This window comes from Orycteropus afer, unplaced genomic scaffold (assembly GCF_000298275.1).
Source record: "Orycteropus afer afer isolate SDZICR_OR568_19922 unplaced genomic scaffold, OryAfe1.0 scaffold00460, whole genome shotgun sequence".
NCBI classification, from domain to species: domain Eukaryota; kingdom Metazoa; phylum Chordata; class Mammalia; order Tubulidentata; family Orycteropodidae; genus Orycteropus; species Orycteropus afer.
This window is the reverse complement of record NW_006922047.1, coordinates 1058204-1074591: the sequence shown is the minus strand read 5'-3', so window position 1 is coordinate 1074591 and position 16388 is coordinate 1058204. Positions and strand designations below refer to the sequence as shown.

At 45.0% G+C, this 16388-nt stretch overlaps 1 protein-coding gene across 1 annotated transcript in view; it reads right to left on the bottom strand.

Moving 5' to 3' along the window:
* BRME1 (break repair meiotic recombinase recruitment factor 1) overlaps positions 1-16325 on the bottom strand; it is a 31389-nt gene extending 15064 nt beyond the window's left edge. The window contains exon 1 of the mRNA XM_007954428.1: positions 16051-16325. Within this exon, the coding sequence (XP_007952619.1) occupies positions 16051-16325 (275 nt within the window). The remainder of the gene's footprint in view (positions 1-16050) is intronic.
* Between the last annotated feature and the right edge of the window lie 63 nt (positions 16326-16388).

Sequence of the window (16388 nt, the reverse complement as noted above, 5' to 3'; positions counted from 1 at the left end):
TAATCACCCAATTAAAAAATGGGCAAAGGACTTGAATAGACATTTCCCCAAAGAAGATACACAAATGGCCAATAAACTCACAAAAAAATGTTCAATGTCAGTAGTTCTAGTCCTTGTTTGTGTTGTTGTGTATCTTTGAGTCAATTCTGACTCACAGTGACCCTGTAATGCAGGGTAGAATTGCTCCATACGGTTTCCTAGGCTATATTCTTTAGGGGAACAGATCACATCTTTTCTAATCTGAGAAGCTAGACTATCTATATGAAAAAGTACACAGCAGCAGTATTAGAGGAAGACTCATTTACAACCTGTGATATGCAAATGACACAACCTTGCTTCCTGAAAGCCAAGAGGACTTGAAGCATTTACTGATAAAGATTAAAGGCTACAGCCTTCAGTATGGATTACACCTCAACATAAAGAAAACAAAAATCTTCACAAGTGGACCAATGAACAGTAACATGATAAATAGAGAAAATACTGAAGTCGTTAAGGATTTCATTTTACTTGGATCCACAATCAACACCCATGGAAGCAGAAGTCAAGAAATCAGATGTCATACTGTACTGAGCAAATCTGTTGCAAAAGACCTCTTTAAAGTGTTAAAAAGCAAAGATGTCATCTTGAGGACTAAGGTGTGCCTAACCCAAGCCATGGTATTTTCATAGCTCCATAGCATATGAAAGCTAGACAATGAGTAAGGAAGACCAAAGAATTAATGCATTTGAATTGTGGTGTTGATGAAGAATACTGAATACATCATGGACTGCCGGAAGAATGAACCAATCTTTCTTGGAAGAAGTACAGCCAGAATGTTCCTTAGAAGTAAGGATGGTGAGACTTTGTCTCTCCATATTTTGGACACATTATCAGGAGGAACAGTCCCTGGAGAAGGACATCATGATTGGTAAAGTAGAGGGTCAGTGAAAAAGAGGAAGATCCTCAATGAGATAGACTGATGGAGTGGCTGCAACAATGGGCTCAAACAGCGCACAGGTTGTGATGATGGTGCAGGAGCCAGCAGCATTTCAGTCTGTTGTACACAGGGTCACTATGAGTCCAAACCTACTCGATGGCATCTAACAGGAAGAACGACAACAGGCTGTAATCTTTAGGGGAGCAGATTGTCAAGTCTTTTCTCCCATGGAGTTGCTAGTGGGTTTGAACTGCCATCTTTGGGTTAGCAGCCCAGTGCTTAATGCAAATCAAAACCACAATAAAATACCACTTCACACTCACTAGGTTGGCTATTGTGAAATACATATACACACAAACAGAAAACCACAAGTGTTGGTGAGAATTCAGAGAAACTGGAACCCTTATCCATTGCTGGTAGGAATGTAAAATGGTCCAGCCATTGTGGAAAAGTTAGGAGCTATTCCTCAAAAAGTTAAACAAAGAATTACCATTATGTCCCAATAATTCCATTCCTAGTTATATACCCCAAAGAACTGAAAGCAGGAACTCAAACAGACACTTGGGCACCAATGTCCATAGCAGTAGTATTTGCAATAGTCAAAAGGTTGATGGCCAAGTGCTCACCAACAAAGGAATGGGTAAACAAACTGTGGTATACAGGTGCAATGGTGTATTATTCATGCATAAAGTAAAATGCAGTTCTCCTAAGTGCTACAGCATGGCTGAACCCTGAAAAGACTATGCTGACGGAAGTAAGCCAGATGCAGAAGGACAAATACTCCATGAGCTAACTTACATGAAATACCCAGAAGAGGCAAATGAAGAGACTCAAAAGTTTATTAGTGGTCTGCCAACTGAGAAGCGTACTGCTCAAAGAGCAAATCACACAGAAGTGACCTTTCCAGGCTGATCTTGACTGAAGGAAACCTAGAGAGTGAGGAAGAGGAAAGAAAGAAGAGGCAGATAATGGCTCTGTTCCGGGAATTTGTTTCTTAGCTATAATACTGTCTTCATTTGGAGCAAAGGAAGGAGTCCTGGAATGGGGAGAGCAAGGTGAAATTAGAAGCAACAAACCAACCAACAAATAGCCCCTCTATGTTTTTGATCAACATCTTATCAACAAAACAGCACATTAATAAAGATGAATCAATCCAAGTGGCAATGTTAGGGCGAAAAAAGTAGAGTAGTGGTTACCAGGGGAGAGGGGACTGGGAAAGAAGGAAGGAAAAAAAAGCAAAGAAATGAAAACAAAACATAGGAGGAAGTTATAACCAAAACATTTTATAGAGATGTGGGCACATCTTCATGAAGTTGATATAAAGTGACAGGGCTGGGACAAAGGTTTAAAACAAAGAACAAACAAATAAAAGTAAACATGGGCTACAGGACTTATGGACAGCTACGACAAAGATCCATGACACCTGACAACAATTACACAGATCAATTTCCTAGAGGATGTAATTTGGCTCGTGTGACTATTCTTTGCGAATGGTAGTATCTAATGGAGACTCTTTTATCTTACTGGAATTCAAAAGCATGTGGCCAAAGATAAATTACACGAAGATGAAAACAAGGTTTTTTTCATTTGATTCTTTAGCACAACAAAAACACAGTGACATCACTAGTCTACTCCACGATGCCTTAACAATTGTTTTGTTGTTGTTGTTGTTGTTATGTGCCGATGAGTCGGCCCCGAATCATAGCGACCCCTCCTTGGGTTTCCGAGGCAGTATCACTACGGAAGTAGGATTGCCCAACCTTCCTTCCGAGGAGTGGCTGGTGGGTTTGAACCGCCAGCCATCTGGTTAGCAGGCAAGTGTCTTAGCCACTATGCTACCAGAGCTCCCAACAGTTGTTTTAGGAAATTTAAAACTACGATTTGTGTTTAAATTGTCAGACTTCTCAGTCTATCGGAACACACAATCAGCTTCTGAAGACAATGGGGGAAGCTCAGGATAATAACAATAATGGTATGTCCTTTCTCACTGCCCCATGGGGTTTTCTAGCACACAATCTTTACAGGGCATCAACTCAATGGATTTGGTTTTCAGTCTTTACAGAAGCAGACCACAGAAGTCTTTCTCCAGCAGAGCCACTAGGTGGGTTAGAACCACCAACCTGAGCAGTCAAGCACTTAACTGTTGTGCCATCAGGGCTCCCTTTCTTAAACGTTGTGTGCTTTCGAGTCAATTCTCATAGTGATCACAAAGGACACAGCAAAGCTGCCCCACAGGGTTTCCAAGGCTATAAATCTTCATGGAAGCAGATCGCTTCATCTTCTCCCACAGAGTGGCTGCTGGGTTCAAACTGCTGATCTTTTGGTTAGCAGCCAAATCCTTTAAGCACTGCAACACCAGTGTTCCTTATTGTGCCACAAAACAAACAAGCAAACAAACAAAAACACTGCCATTGAGTCAATTCTGACTCATAGCAACTCCCACTGGGTTTCCAAGGCAGTAAATCTTTACAGAAGTAGATTGCTTCATCTTCCTTCCACAGACCAGCTGGTGGGTTTGAACTGCGAACCTTCTGGCTAGTAGTCAAGTGCCTCAGGCACTGCACGACTAGAGAGCTCCTTTATTATGGCACAAGGACTCCTTAAATGAATACCAGGCATAATTTGGTCAGTTGTTTTGTACCCTCAAGTTACTGTCAGTACAAAATCCAAAGGGTAAATTCTATACAATGGCCACTCTGTATTTTCCTAAAGCCAGCTGGGTTTGGGGCCGATTTAGTCTAAATTGGAGTCATTCCTGGTGTGGAAGACAAGGATTCTGCAGCAATTCTGGGACTGGCCTAAGAGTCATAATGGCCCAGCAGTCCCCAGACTGACACTTCTACCTGAACTCCAGTGCTGCAATGTCCAATTGCCATTCTTTGAAATATGGCTACACAAATTGAGATTGTTGTTGTTGTTGTTATTTGCCGTCAAGTCAGCCCCGACTCATAGCGACCCCTCATTGGGTTTCTGAGGCAGTATCACTACGGAGGAGGATTGCCCAACCTTCCTTCCGAGGAGTGGCTGGTGGGTTTGAACCGCCAGCCTTCTGGTTAGCAGTCAAGTGCCTTAAGCACTATGCTACCAGAGCTCCTCATATTGAGATTACTATGCGCCAAATACATCTTTTGAGGGTATGGGAAAAAAAGAAATGTAAAGTATCTCAGTAATAATGTCTTATATTTAAATACAAAAACAGTATTTTGGATATATTGGATTAAATAAAATAAAAATTATAATAAAAATTTAAAACTCTGGTGAAAATTCTGGTTCAATTTTAAAAAGATGAGTATGTATCTTATATGGAGTGGTAGCATAGTGCCTAAGGCACTTGACTGCTAACCAGAAGGCTTGCGGTTCAAACCCACCAGCCACTCCTCTGAAGGAAGACAGGGCAATCTACTTCCATAGTGACACCACCTCGGAAACCCAAGGAGGGGTAGCTATGAGGCAGCTCCGACTCAATGGCACATAATAACAGTAACAACAATGTATCTTATAAGGAGATCTGGTGACTGCTAACCAGAAGGCTTGCAGTTCAAACTCACTAGGCCCTCCTCAGAAGGAAGACGGGGCAATCTACTTCCACAGAGATACTGCTTTGGAAACCCAAGGAGGGGTCACTATGAGTCAGATCCTCCAACTCGATGGCAGTGAGTTTTTTGGTTTTTTTTTTTGGTGGTATAATGGTTAAGGGCTCAGCTGCTAACCGAAAGGTTGGAGACTGGAACCCACCAGTGGCTCTGTGAGAGAATAGACCTGGGGACCAGCTCCCTTAAAGACTCCAGCCTAGGAAACCCTACGGGGGTGTTCTACTCTGTACTATGGGGCCAGAACTGACTCACCAACACACAATAACAAAAACATCATTATGTATACTGTGAAAAAAGATCAGATGATTTCAACTTTGGAGGTGAAGCAGGAAAAGTTATAAGAAGGGGTGAAAATACACTAATGGGCTTTGATTGTTGCAGGGGAGGTTATAGAAGCAGAGGAAGTCTAGGTGTTAGAAGGATGGTATGTTAGTCTGTTAGAAAATTTTTAATAAATTGGGATTCATCATGTGGGCAGCTTTGGATCCTGGCAATATTTAATTTTTTAACATAAATATTGTAAACTTTGTTTGCTCTGTTAGATTTTCTGTGTGTTATGGTTCTGTATATGTGGTATTTCACAAAACATTTAAAACAAATTTAAAAAAAAGGGTGGGCAAGCACAGCATCTACCTTTCTTATGACTTAGAGGGCAGAGGCCCTGGCCTCAAGGCCTCTTGACATCAGGAGCGGCCAGGAGCACGGACATCATCTTGTCCGTCTCCAGGGATGGTGAGGTGGGAGGCTCTCTTCTCCTCAGTCTCTCATCACATCACTCACAACAGGGTTGCCCGGGACCTGTCAGTCAGTATTTCTGGCCTCCTGATCTGGCCTTTAGGAGCTCTGGTAGTGTAATGCCTAAGGCATTTGACTGCCAACCAGAAGGCTGGCAGTTCAAACCCACCAGCCACTCTTCGAAAGGAAGGTTGGGCAATCTACTTCCACAGTGATACCACCTCGGAAACCCAAGGAGGGGTCACTATGAGTCGGATACGACTCGATGGCAGTGTGTTTGTTTTTGTTTTTTTTTGATCTGGCATTTAGTCATAAAATGGCAATGGCCCAAAACCAGACAGACAGACATAGATACACCAGAAAAAAGTTCTTCCTATTTTGTTCAGAAAATTTGGTCATTCAATCCATGATGCCTTCCTTGAAGACATCAGTGAGAAGGAATGTTTATTCCCCAACTTCCATTAACCCTTTCCACTCTGTGATAGGTACATGGGGTTTCCTCATGGATAGACTAAATTGTTCTTGAGGTCTTTTTTCCTCACCCACTTAATATTTGCTGAAAGAATGAAAGAACCAGGAAACAGCAATGTTAGGCACACAGGAGCTGGACGTCAGTAGACGTAGGCTTGAATGCCAGCCCTAGCCCACACCAGCTCAACAACCTCCCACACCTTACTCGCTCTAAGCCTCAGGGCCCTCATCTGTGAACTGGGGATAAAAACAATGATCTTACAGAGCCAGGCAGATAAAATGAGCTTATTTTTTTAATATGTAGTCCGTAAAGTGCTGTATGTATTAGCACACTGCCTGGCACATTCTGATCATTATATATATTTTTTAATTGTGGTGAAAATATATATAACAAAACATTTGTAATTTAACATTTATTTATATACATAATTCAGTAACATCAATTATACTTATCATGTTGTGCAACCATCAACAACCATTCCCAAACCATTCCACCAACATTAAGAGAAACTGTGCCCCCTAAGCAATGACTTCCCTCTTCTCCTCCCTCCTATTCCTATCGTACAGTTTGGTCTCTATATACCTGCTTATTCAATATAAGTGGGATCATACAATATCTGTCCTTTTGTGACTTATTTCAGTCAGCATGGTATTTTCAAGGCTTCAGATTCTTAAGGAGAAGGGATGTGGAATATGGCATTTGACCAGCAGACAGGACAGTTACATTCTGTAACTAAGTGACCTTGAACTACTAAAGTTTTCTAGCTCAGGGTTAAAATCCTGACCTTTCCCACCAGACTGTAGATGCCTGGGAAGAAAGCAGGAAAGCAGTGAGCAGCATCATCTGAGGGGCCCTGAGCCCTCCGGGGAGACAGCCCTGCAAGGGGTCATATTGGTCTCCTTCCTCCCATCCGTGCTTGCTGGAATGTTCTGGGCCACCTACCTGGGAGCTGTCTCTCTCGGTTCCTCCCCACTGTGGTCTGCAGGGCAAGCAGATCCCAACTTGCCTTCTGACTCTTCGGGGGCAGGCAAATGGCCCAACTTGGGATCCTGGGGGGCTCCATCAGAGTCGCTCAGCCTTGGTTTCTTTGGGGGTTTTGGAGAATGGACTCCTTCTAGTTTAGAGACACAGAGAGGTGAAGGGGTAGGGGGTGTTGGAAGCATGCACAGCCATGGCTGATGATCAGACGCAGCTGGAACACTGGTGCAACCTGGGTGAGCTTGTTCCAAGAGGTGACTGGGACATGCTGTTCTGCTGTCCTGGTGTGTGTGGGGGGCGTTTCCAGGAGGTGGGCCCATGAGTGTGCGAGGCCACGGGCTTCAAGTGGCTTCTACACATGCACTGGTCATCACTGACGCTGAATGCCTGAGGTGGCCTGACTTCAAACCCAATGGGACCACTGGCCCAACTGACTCACTCTCAGGGGCAGTGATAAGGGGTGTGTGGCCAGCTCCTTTGCATTTCAGCTCAAATGTCCCTGCACAGTAGACATCTCTGATTCCTCCCTAGAACATTCTCTTCTGGCACATGACTCTGTTCTGCTCCCTTCACAGCTTTTGTGCAATTATCTAACGTATTGGGTCATTTTCTGTCCCCATCCACTACAGCCATCTCCTTATACACTTTGCAGTAAACTTGGTGAATGAGCCATTGTAAAAACGGTATGGCACAGGGAGATAGCTCAGGAGGCAGGAATGCATAGGAAAGGGCACAGGGAAGAGGTACCTACAGGGAGGAAGTGGGACGAGAGCTGTTACATCGTGGGGAAATGCAGCCAATGGGCATAAAACAAAATGTGTGTGAACTGCTGTATGGAAAGTGAATTTCCTCTGTAAACTTTCACCCGAAATCAAAATAAAAATTAAAAAATAAAAACGTTGTCAGAGATGTCTGAAATCCTTGTTTAACTTCACCAGGGGGATGGAGGATCACCATCAGCATTAGCCCAAGGCATTTTCCTATGAAGCGGAGGTCAGACATTCTGGCACCCTCCAACCTTTTTACCAATTCTGACACCAACTGTCCCTCTCTCAGCACTCTCTGCTTCTCCACTGGGTTCAGTAACTCGTAGCAGTGGCCTCAAAGAACTCACAAACAGTACTCATGATTATGGGGTTTCTTAAGTAACAAGTTACAGTTCAGGATCAGGAATGACTCAGGACATAGTTCTTTGATCAGGACAGGCTGATTAGGACAGCCTTTTCTCAGCCACACCACAGGCAGGCCTTCTCTGTCCTCAGCCCCCTGAAGGGCCTCTTGGGCTGGCCAGGCCTTTGCTCTGCTCTGGCAAGTGTTACAAAGCTTTGTATTTCTGCCAACAAGTGCCCAGAGGCATCTCACTCTGCCTGTGAGACTTGGCCTGAAGGCACTCAGCTCTACTCTAGCCCTGTCGGTCAGCAAACCTAGCTCCAACAGGTGCCTGAAGGAACCCTACTTTGCCAGCAAGCCTTCTGCCCAAAGATGCTCAGCTTTCTCGTTCCACGAGCCAGGAAGCCCACTGCACTGTCTCCTGCCAGTCTCCCAGTTCTGCTGCACTTCTCGTCATCTCTCCAGTGTTACAGCTGTATATCCTGGGTTGCAAGAGAAGGCTCTCAGTGCAGGGCTCCAGGTCCAAAGGATGTGCTCTGCTCCTGTCTCCTCTTCTCAGTGGTTGTGAGGTATACCCTCCTGCTTCCCCCCCTCCCCCACTTTGGAATTGGCTCTCTTTTAAGCCTAGCAGGATGGCAAAACTGACCAATCCCCTCAGTAGGGTTCCAAACACCTTTATTTGTATGATCCCACCCACACAAGAGTGCCATACATTTTATTTGTATTATTAGCAAGCTATCTAACCCCCTTCATGGGCCACAAGCACCTTATTTGCATAGTCCTACCCGATTTTTCATTGGAACGTTACAGGACTATGGCTAGAAGGGCCATACTAAATAATTCACTGCATTGTAGCCTCACTCAGCTGCGTGTGGAGTCCAGGGCGACTTGCCTCTAACTTCTCATTTAGTCAGCCACATTTGCACAGACCCACTGCTGTGTATCTGACCAGCGTTCCGTGAGAAGCATTTTTCTTCCCCTTATCCGATTCAACCTGGAGTGTCTTGAAGACAGAAACCGAGCCTGCTGTGCCCTTTGAACCCCCTCAGCCCTGTCTACCTCAGCACTGTACCCAGAAAAAGGCTCCACCGATTGTATCTCACACAAACACATTCCCGCCTTGCAGTCTGCCAGAAGAGACAAAATACAGCAGCTTCTCTTACTAGGCTTCTTAAGATTCACAAACACTAGTTCTCTTTCCTAATCCAATGGACATTTGTACCAAATAAAAAGCAAAAACATCAACAAGAGTGAAGAGCTTTCCATTTCCTTCCTGTGATCTGTCCCCACAGGAGTAATTTAAGAAAAATTACCTTTTCAAGGGAGAACCTTGTGTTCAACACCAAAGGCCAAAAACCTCAGGAGGGAAAAGGCTTCTTTTACCACCTGCCAGAATCTTCTTCCTCTCTCCCCATCCATCCAGAACACACAGAAACAGCTGTCCCTGGCCAGCTCAGGGGTCCACTAAGCTGAGGTGTCCACTGCCAAGAGAGGCCCCAAGGGACCTGCTGTGGGTGGGCTGATGTGCCCAGCTCCCTGCTCCAAGGTCAGAGAAATCCCTGTGCCTCCCAGCAGCTCATCTCCCTTCACAAAACCTCCTTACTTTGTTGATAATTTCGCTTCTATCCAACATCCTGTGAAAAACAACCGCTGCTCCCTAAATTCATGACCCAGTGTCAAAAAATGACTAATTTTGCATTATGAAAACAGAAATTTTCTTACCCATGAAACAAAAGGTCATTTTGTTAAATGTTAAAAAGTCTGTGCACTGTAACAGATAAATAATCTTTTGGCTAGACTATGAACTAACCTTTATTATTATTATTTATTGTGCTTTAGATGTAAATTTACAGAGCAGAGTTTGTTTTACATTCAATATTTCATGTACATTTGGTTTCACTCCCCATCTACCATCCCCAACCCTAATCCAGGCCCCTTCCCTCCCTGCCCAGTAACCCCCCACCCCCCTGTGCCCCACATAGCTTGCATTCCTGTGTATCCTGCATTTCCTCCGTGAGAATATCGCCCCTCTGGTGCCCATGGTCGATTGCTCCAAAGGATGCATCTCTACAGAGTATGTGGGTGCATCACCCTGGGTTGAGTGGTCTGTGTGTATCTCTTGTTTACTATTGGGCTGACAGCCAGCCCGTGGGAGTGAGTTTTATTTCAGACCTGAAGTGTATCCCAGGACCATAGTATTGGGGGTCCCACCAACTCTATCTGACCAGTAATTCAGGTCATTATTGTGTCTTTGGATTTTGTTCCACGTTTTTCCTCCCACTCTATCCAGGATCTCCAATTCTGATCCTTTCCCAAGTGGTTGGAATTGGTAGCCACGCACCATTAGTTCTTCTGGTCTTGAGGTTATGAACTAACCTTTAAAAGCAGCTGGGGGACTAAGCCCACTGAAACCAGAAGGCTGGTTCCACTTTCCATTAACTTTCACTTAAAACTCAGAAAATAATGGAAATAAATACCCTATTTTCAAAACTTTAAGGGTCTTGCAACCAAAACTCACTAATCTTATGATTGTCTTGTAATTGTTTAACAAAGTTAGGTAAACATCAATCAGAAATTCTGTTCAAAAGTTCTTGGTATCTTTGTATATAAGCGTTTTTAAAATACTAATTAATCGAAGTATTCATTTATTGGGTAAATGATGTGCTACTCAACTTTAAAATTGTTCATTGAAGCTGTATGGCAATCTATTCATAATTGTCCTGAATTGTCTATTTTTCGACATAAGTGAAAAAGTCATTTATAAACTTTTAAGAAATCTAAGGTACCCTAAAAAAACGACAGGGAAACAGGAGTCATATTACCTAAGATTAAACATTTATCTTTTTTCCTAACGAGGAAATTCTATATGTACACTGACAAGGAAAGACAATGATGATATACTGTAAAGTGAAAAACAGAAGTTACAGATCAGTATATGTGAAGAGTTGATTATAAAAATAAAACCCACTGTGTATCTATATACATACGTGTATCTATATATCTATATGTCTATAGATATAGGTAGAAAAATTCTGGAAGACTACCCATATTGATTTCCTGTACTACTTTTTTTGCTGTCCTATGGCTGTACAAGGAGTCTGGTGGTGTAGTGCTTAAGGCACTTGACTGCTAACCAAAAGGCTGGTGGTTCAAACCCACCAGCCACTCCTTGAAAGCAAAGTTGGACAATCTACTTTCACAGGGATACTGCCTCAGAAACCCAAGGAGGGGTCGCTATGAGTCGGGTCTGACTTGACAGCAGTGAGTTAGATGGTTGTACTAGACAGCACTATCTATTATGATTAAGGTACTATGCTTGTGCCAGATAGTAACATCGGGGGAGGGGAGGGGAGGGGAAGGGGAATACAGTGCTGAGAATTGCTGGATATGGCTCTTGTAGCCATCTCCCTTTATGACTCCCATCAAATGACTGGGTAGGACTATGCAAATGTGAGGTGCTAACGGGCCACCAAGGGGATTGGACAGCTTGCTAATCATGTAAATGAGGCATTGCTTATTTAGGTATTAATTTGGGGAGACTCCATGGCTTTCAGAGTGGGATGGGCTGTAATGTTTACAGAAGCTGCTCTCCAGGCATGGTTCTTCTGTGGTGCCACTGGGTGGGTTTGAAAAGGTGAGCTTTGGGTTACTAGCCAAGTGCACACTGTCTGCACCACCCAGGGACCTTTAATAATAATGCAAATAAAGTGCATGGCACCCTTGTGAGGGTGAAACCATGCAAATAAGGTGTATGGAACCCTAACGTGGAGATGGTCAATTCTGCCATTCCACTAGGCTTAAAATGAGTCATCCCAGAGGTGGAAAGGAGGAATCTCACTACCATCAAGAAAGAAGAGGCAGGAGTGGAGTACATCCTTTGGCCCCCACATCCGGTGCTGAACCTCCTTGACCCAGGAGACAGCAGACAGTGGGCAGTACCAGCAGAGAAATGGCAGCAGCAGAAGCAGCATAACCAAGAGACTGACAAGAGACAGAGCGGTGGGCTTCCTGGTCCACAAGAGCAAGAAAGCTGAGTGCCTGGTTGGTGGAGTGGTGTACATCTCTGGGTACCTATCAGCAGAGCTAATAGAGCTTTGTAACATCTGCCTGGGTAGGTCAGAAGCCAATGGGCCACAGTGCTGAGAACCCGAGGTCAGGGAGAAGCAAGCCTGCAGCACAGCTGAGAAGAGGATATCCTGAAGGAAGAAATCTATCCTGAGTTGTTTCTGATTCTGAACTGTAACCTGTTACTTCCTTAATAAACCCTACAATCACAAGTATTCTCTGTGAGTTCTGTGTGGCCACTGTAACAGACTATCAATCCCAGCAAAGAAGTAGAGAGTTGTGGGAGGGATGGTTGGTTGGTAAAAAAGGTTGGAGGGTGGTGGCATGTCTGACCTCCACCTCATAGGAATCAACCTTGTGCTTTTGATGTTGATCTTGATCCTCCTTCCTCTTGTGAAGTTAGAGGAGGTCAGTCACTACCCCCATGCCATTTTTGCAGGTAAATAAGACTCCCTGGCTATTTTTACAACTTTTCTCTAAGTCTAAAACTATTTCAAAATGAAAACTATTTAATAAGTCTGGCAAGAGGCAAATGCCAGAAAGTGGATTAGTGGTTATATGGGATGGCATGAGGTGTAGATGAAGGGTTATTGCTTGATGAGTACAATTTCTGTCTGAGGTATTGAAAAATTTTTGGAAACGAATAGTAGTAATGGCTGCACAACATTGAAATGAATTATCAAACCCAACAGAAAAGTAGAGAGTACCATGGGAGGGATGGCTGGTGTCAGAATTGGTAAAAAGGTTGGAAAGTGGAGGTATGTCTGACCGCTGCCTCACACAATAATCAGTCTCAGGCAACTGATGCAGATAATGATTTTCTTGATGATGATGATTCTCTCTCCCTCGTGAAGTGAGAGGATGTCAGACAATGCCGACCCATTCATTCAATTTTTATATCCACCCAGTCATATGGTAGGAGTTACAAGATCATGGTGAGAAAGGCCATATAAATATAAAAGCATCCTCACACTGCACTTTTGTGTATACTTCACTATTAAAAAAAAAAAAAGGAATGGCAATGATAACAATAGTACTCATTTACATACTACTACAGGGTCTGTCCTCCGCTTACAAACACTAATGTATTCAATCTACAAGAGAGCTCTGTTGTTGTTTTGTTATATGCCATCCAGTCGGACCCGACCCATAGCAACCCTTCCTTGGGTTTCCGAGGCAGTATCACTACAGAAGTAGATTGCCCAACCTTCCTTCTGAGGAGTGGCTGGTGAGTTTGAACCGCCAGCCTTCTCGTTAGCAGTCAAGTGCCTTAGGCACTATGTTACCAGAGCTCCAGGGTAGCGTTTCTCACCCTCAGCATTATTAACTTTTGGAAGGAGGTAAATTCTTTGTGGTGGGCTATCCTGTGTCTTGTAGGATATTTATCAGTGTCCCTGGCCTTAGCCCACTCAATGTCAATAGCACCCCTATGCAATTGGAAAAACCAAAAATGTCTGTAGACATTGCCAAATGTCCCCCGAGGGCAAGACCACTCACCCCTTGAGAAGCTCTGCTTTAAGAGAAAGGGTAACTGGTTAGTTCAGATGCCATCCTGTCGACTCATGCATCAGAATAGAACTGTGTCCCACAGTTTACCATGGCTGATTTTATGGAAGTAGATTGCCAGGTCTTTCTTCCAATGCACCTCTGGGTAAACCAGAACCTCTAACCTTTTGGGTAGCAACTGAGCATGTTAACCATTTGTTCTTTCCAAAAAAGAAACACAAAAAATAAAGAAGGGGAAACTGAGGCACAGAAAGGTTGAATAACTCATCTGCAATCACACAGTGAATGAGAGAGCTGTGATTATGAACCAAGCTACACACCAGATGGACTTGCAGCCAGCCTGAATAATTAATTTCTTTTAGAAGGATCGGCACAAGGCTGGCTCAAGGCAGAGGTTACAGTTGTCCCAAATGTCCAACTTTTCCAAACTACTGTGCCACTCCATTATCGTCAACATCAACTCCTCCTCCCCCCCTCAGTAATCTCCCTCCTGTCTTTAAAAAAAAAAAAAAAAACTACAAAACCAAACTCGCTGTCATTGGGTTGATTCTGACTCATAGTGACCCCCTTTAGGTTTCTGAGGCAGTAAATCTTCACAGAAGATTGCCCAGTCTTCCTTGTGTGGAGTGGTTGGTGGGTTTGAACCGCCAATCTGATGGTTAGCAGTTAAATGCCTTAGTCACTACACCATCAGTTCTGTATTTCACTGTGACATCTCACAGAACTCACAAGCTCTCAAGGAAACTGCTCACGTGGTGGTGGTAGAGGCTGGGAGGCTGGCAAGTCCCAGGTCTGTGGGTAGGTCTGGAGGATTCTCCCAACTCATGTGGTTGCATGGATTGGTGAAATTGGCAGGTCAGATGATAGCTGCTGTCTCAAGTCCAGGGGTGAGATGATGACGAACCAAACGCAGAAACAGAACATGAAAGCCAATTTTCCCAGAACATTCACATAGGAAGCTAAGGGTGTTGACTTGAGTCACACCCTCCAGCAAGGCGGGACTTAAAATACATCCCACCCTAAACAGGCACAGAGACTAGGATTTACAATACATCACAAAATGGAGGACAATGGCTAGAAGGGCCATATTAAGCAATTCATTGCACTGTACAGCCCATCAAGCTCTATTCAGGGATAATCTCTGGCAGACACACCCCTGGCCCACAATCTGAGAGCCTGGGTTGTGGGACCCCAACAGAGAGAGGGCTGAGTTCCCAGAAAGCATTCACTTCCTACTATATGCACTTCACGAGTTACGCTTCTCTTGCCAGCAGTTTTAAATTATTTGTTTTTCAAAGGAGCGTTGTGTGGTCCTGCTAGTGCTTCTGTAATAAATTAGCCCAAACCGAAAAAAACAAACTCACTGCCATTGAGTCAATTCCAACTCACAGAGACCCCTCATTGGGTTTCCAAGACTTTAAATCTTTATGGAAACAGACCACCTCATCTCTCTTCCTCGGAGCAGCTGGTGGGTTTGAACCACTTTACCACCACTTTACCACTACACCACCACAGCTCCTTAATAAATTAGCCCATATACCTTTTTTTAGCAAAAGCTTTCAACATACAAATACCTGAGGTACCCGAGGTACGTGCCTTCTTCCTTTTACTCATTTCACTCCTCCCTTGGGAAATCTGAAAATGACAAATAAAAGTGTCCCATAATTACAAGCAGTCTCTGTCTCCTTCTATCCAGGGGCCTTAGCTTCAGCCAACCTCATGTCAGCCCAACACACACAGAGAAGGCACAGCCTTATCCCTCTGCACAGGGTAGGGACTGCCATCTTCTGCCCAGTGGAGATGTCTAAGGAGCACACAGGGGGTGTCCTCTGTGGGAAGCCTTGGGCCCCCAGCCCTAGTTCTCCCTCAAGTTGTCGAGTTGTCAAGGGATTCACAAGGGGACAGCTGGGGCTCTCCCAGGATATCTGAGGACTTTCAAGAGGGGTCTTCCAGAGACATCCAGGGGTTTTCCAAGTGAGATCTGGGGCCCTTCAAGGGGTTGAGAGAGCTCTGGTGGCATAGTGCCTAAAGCATATGACTGCCAGCCTTCTGGCTGGCAGTTCAAACCCACCAGCCACTTCTTGCAAGGAAGACCAGGCAATCTACTTCCGTAAAGATTTACCACCTCTGAAGCCCAAAAGGGGTCGCTATGAGTTGGAATAGGCTCAACGGCAGTTTTTTTTTTTTCTTTTCAGGGCTTGTTGGGGCCCTGGAGGTGCAGGAAGTCTCCACAGCCCAATCTCTTCCAGCTTCAGGGCCAGAGAAGCCAAAACCAACCTGGGCCAGAAGTTGTGGAGCACCCTCTGTCCTTATCGGGAACAAGTTCTGCGTGGATCTGTCGGGAAATAAATCAAATTATTTGCGTTAAGTTTTTTTTTTTTTTAAGAAAATTAACGGTAAAATTGGCCCTCAGGAGGGCCGCTCCAGCAGATATCGGGAGCTCAAGGATAGTAGGGGCGATGCCTGGATAAGTGGACCCTCCACCTCAGTGATTAGTCCTGTACTAACCTTCACCTAGGCTGGGACCCTAGGTGAGGCCTGAACCCGCAGGCAGCTGCAGGACGCCCGGTATCACGCGACGCCACAGAACCTCACACCCAAGTACACTTCACCTTTTTCCCGCGTAGGGCGAAGGAACGTGCGCGCATGCGTGCCACTAACGCTATCCCTCTCACCTGCGTACGCCCCGCCTCTTTCCCCTCGCATCCTGCCGTTCAGCCTTGCGCATACGCGCCAGCGCGCTGCCTGGTGGGAGTTGTAGTTTGTTGCGGCGGCTCGGACAAGTCCAGTTGTAACGCTCCGGTGTCGCGGCGCCAGAGGGCCAAGGCGGAAGTGGAGCGGCCACATTGGGGGGCGAGGGCGTGGGAGTGGTGATCGCGAGGTGACAAGCGAGGGGCGCGGAGCTCCGGAAAGGGCGCGTGCGCGAGGACAGACAGTACCCCCCCCCCATTCCCGAGGGAAGAGGCAGGGCAAGGCCGAACTCGGGGTCCGGTTGTCCAGGGATCCATCCTAG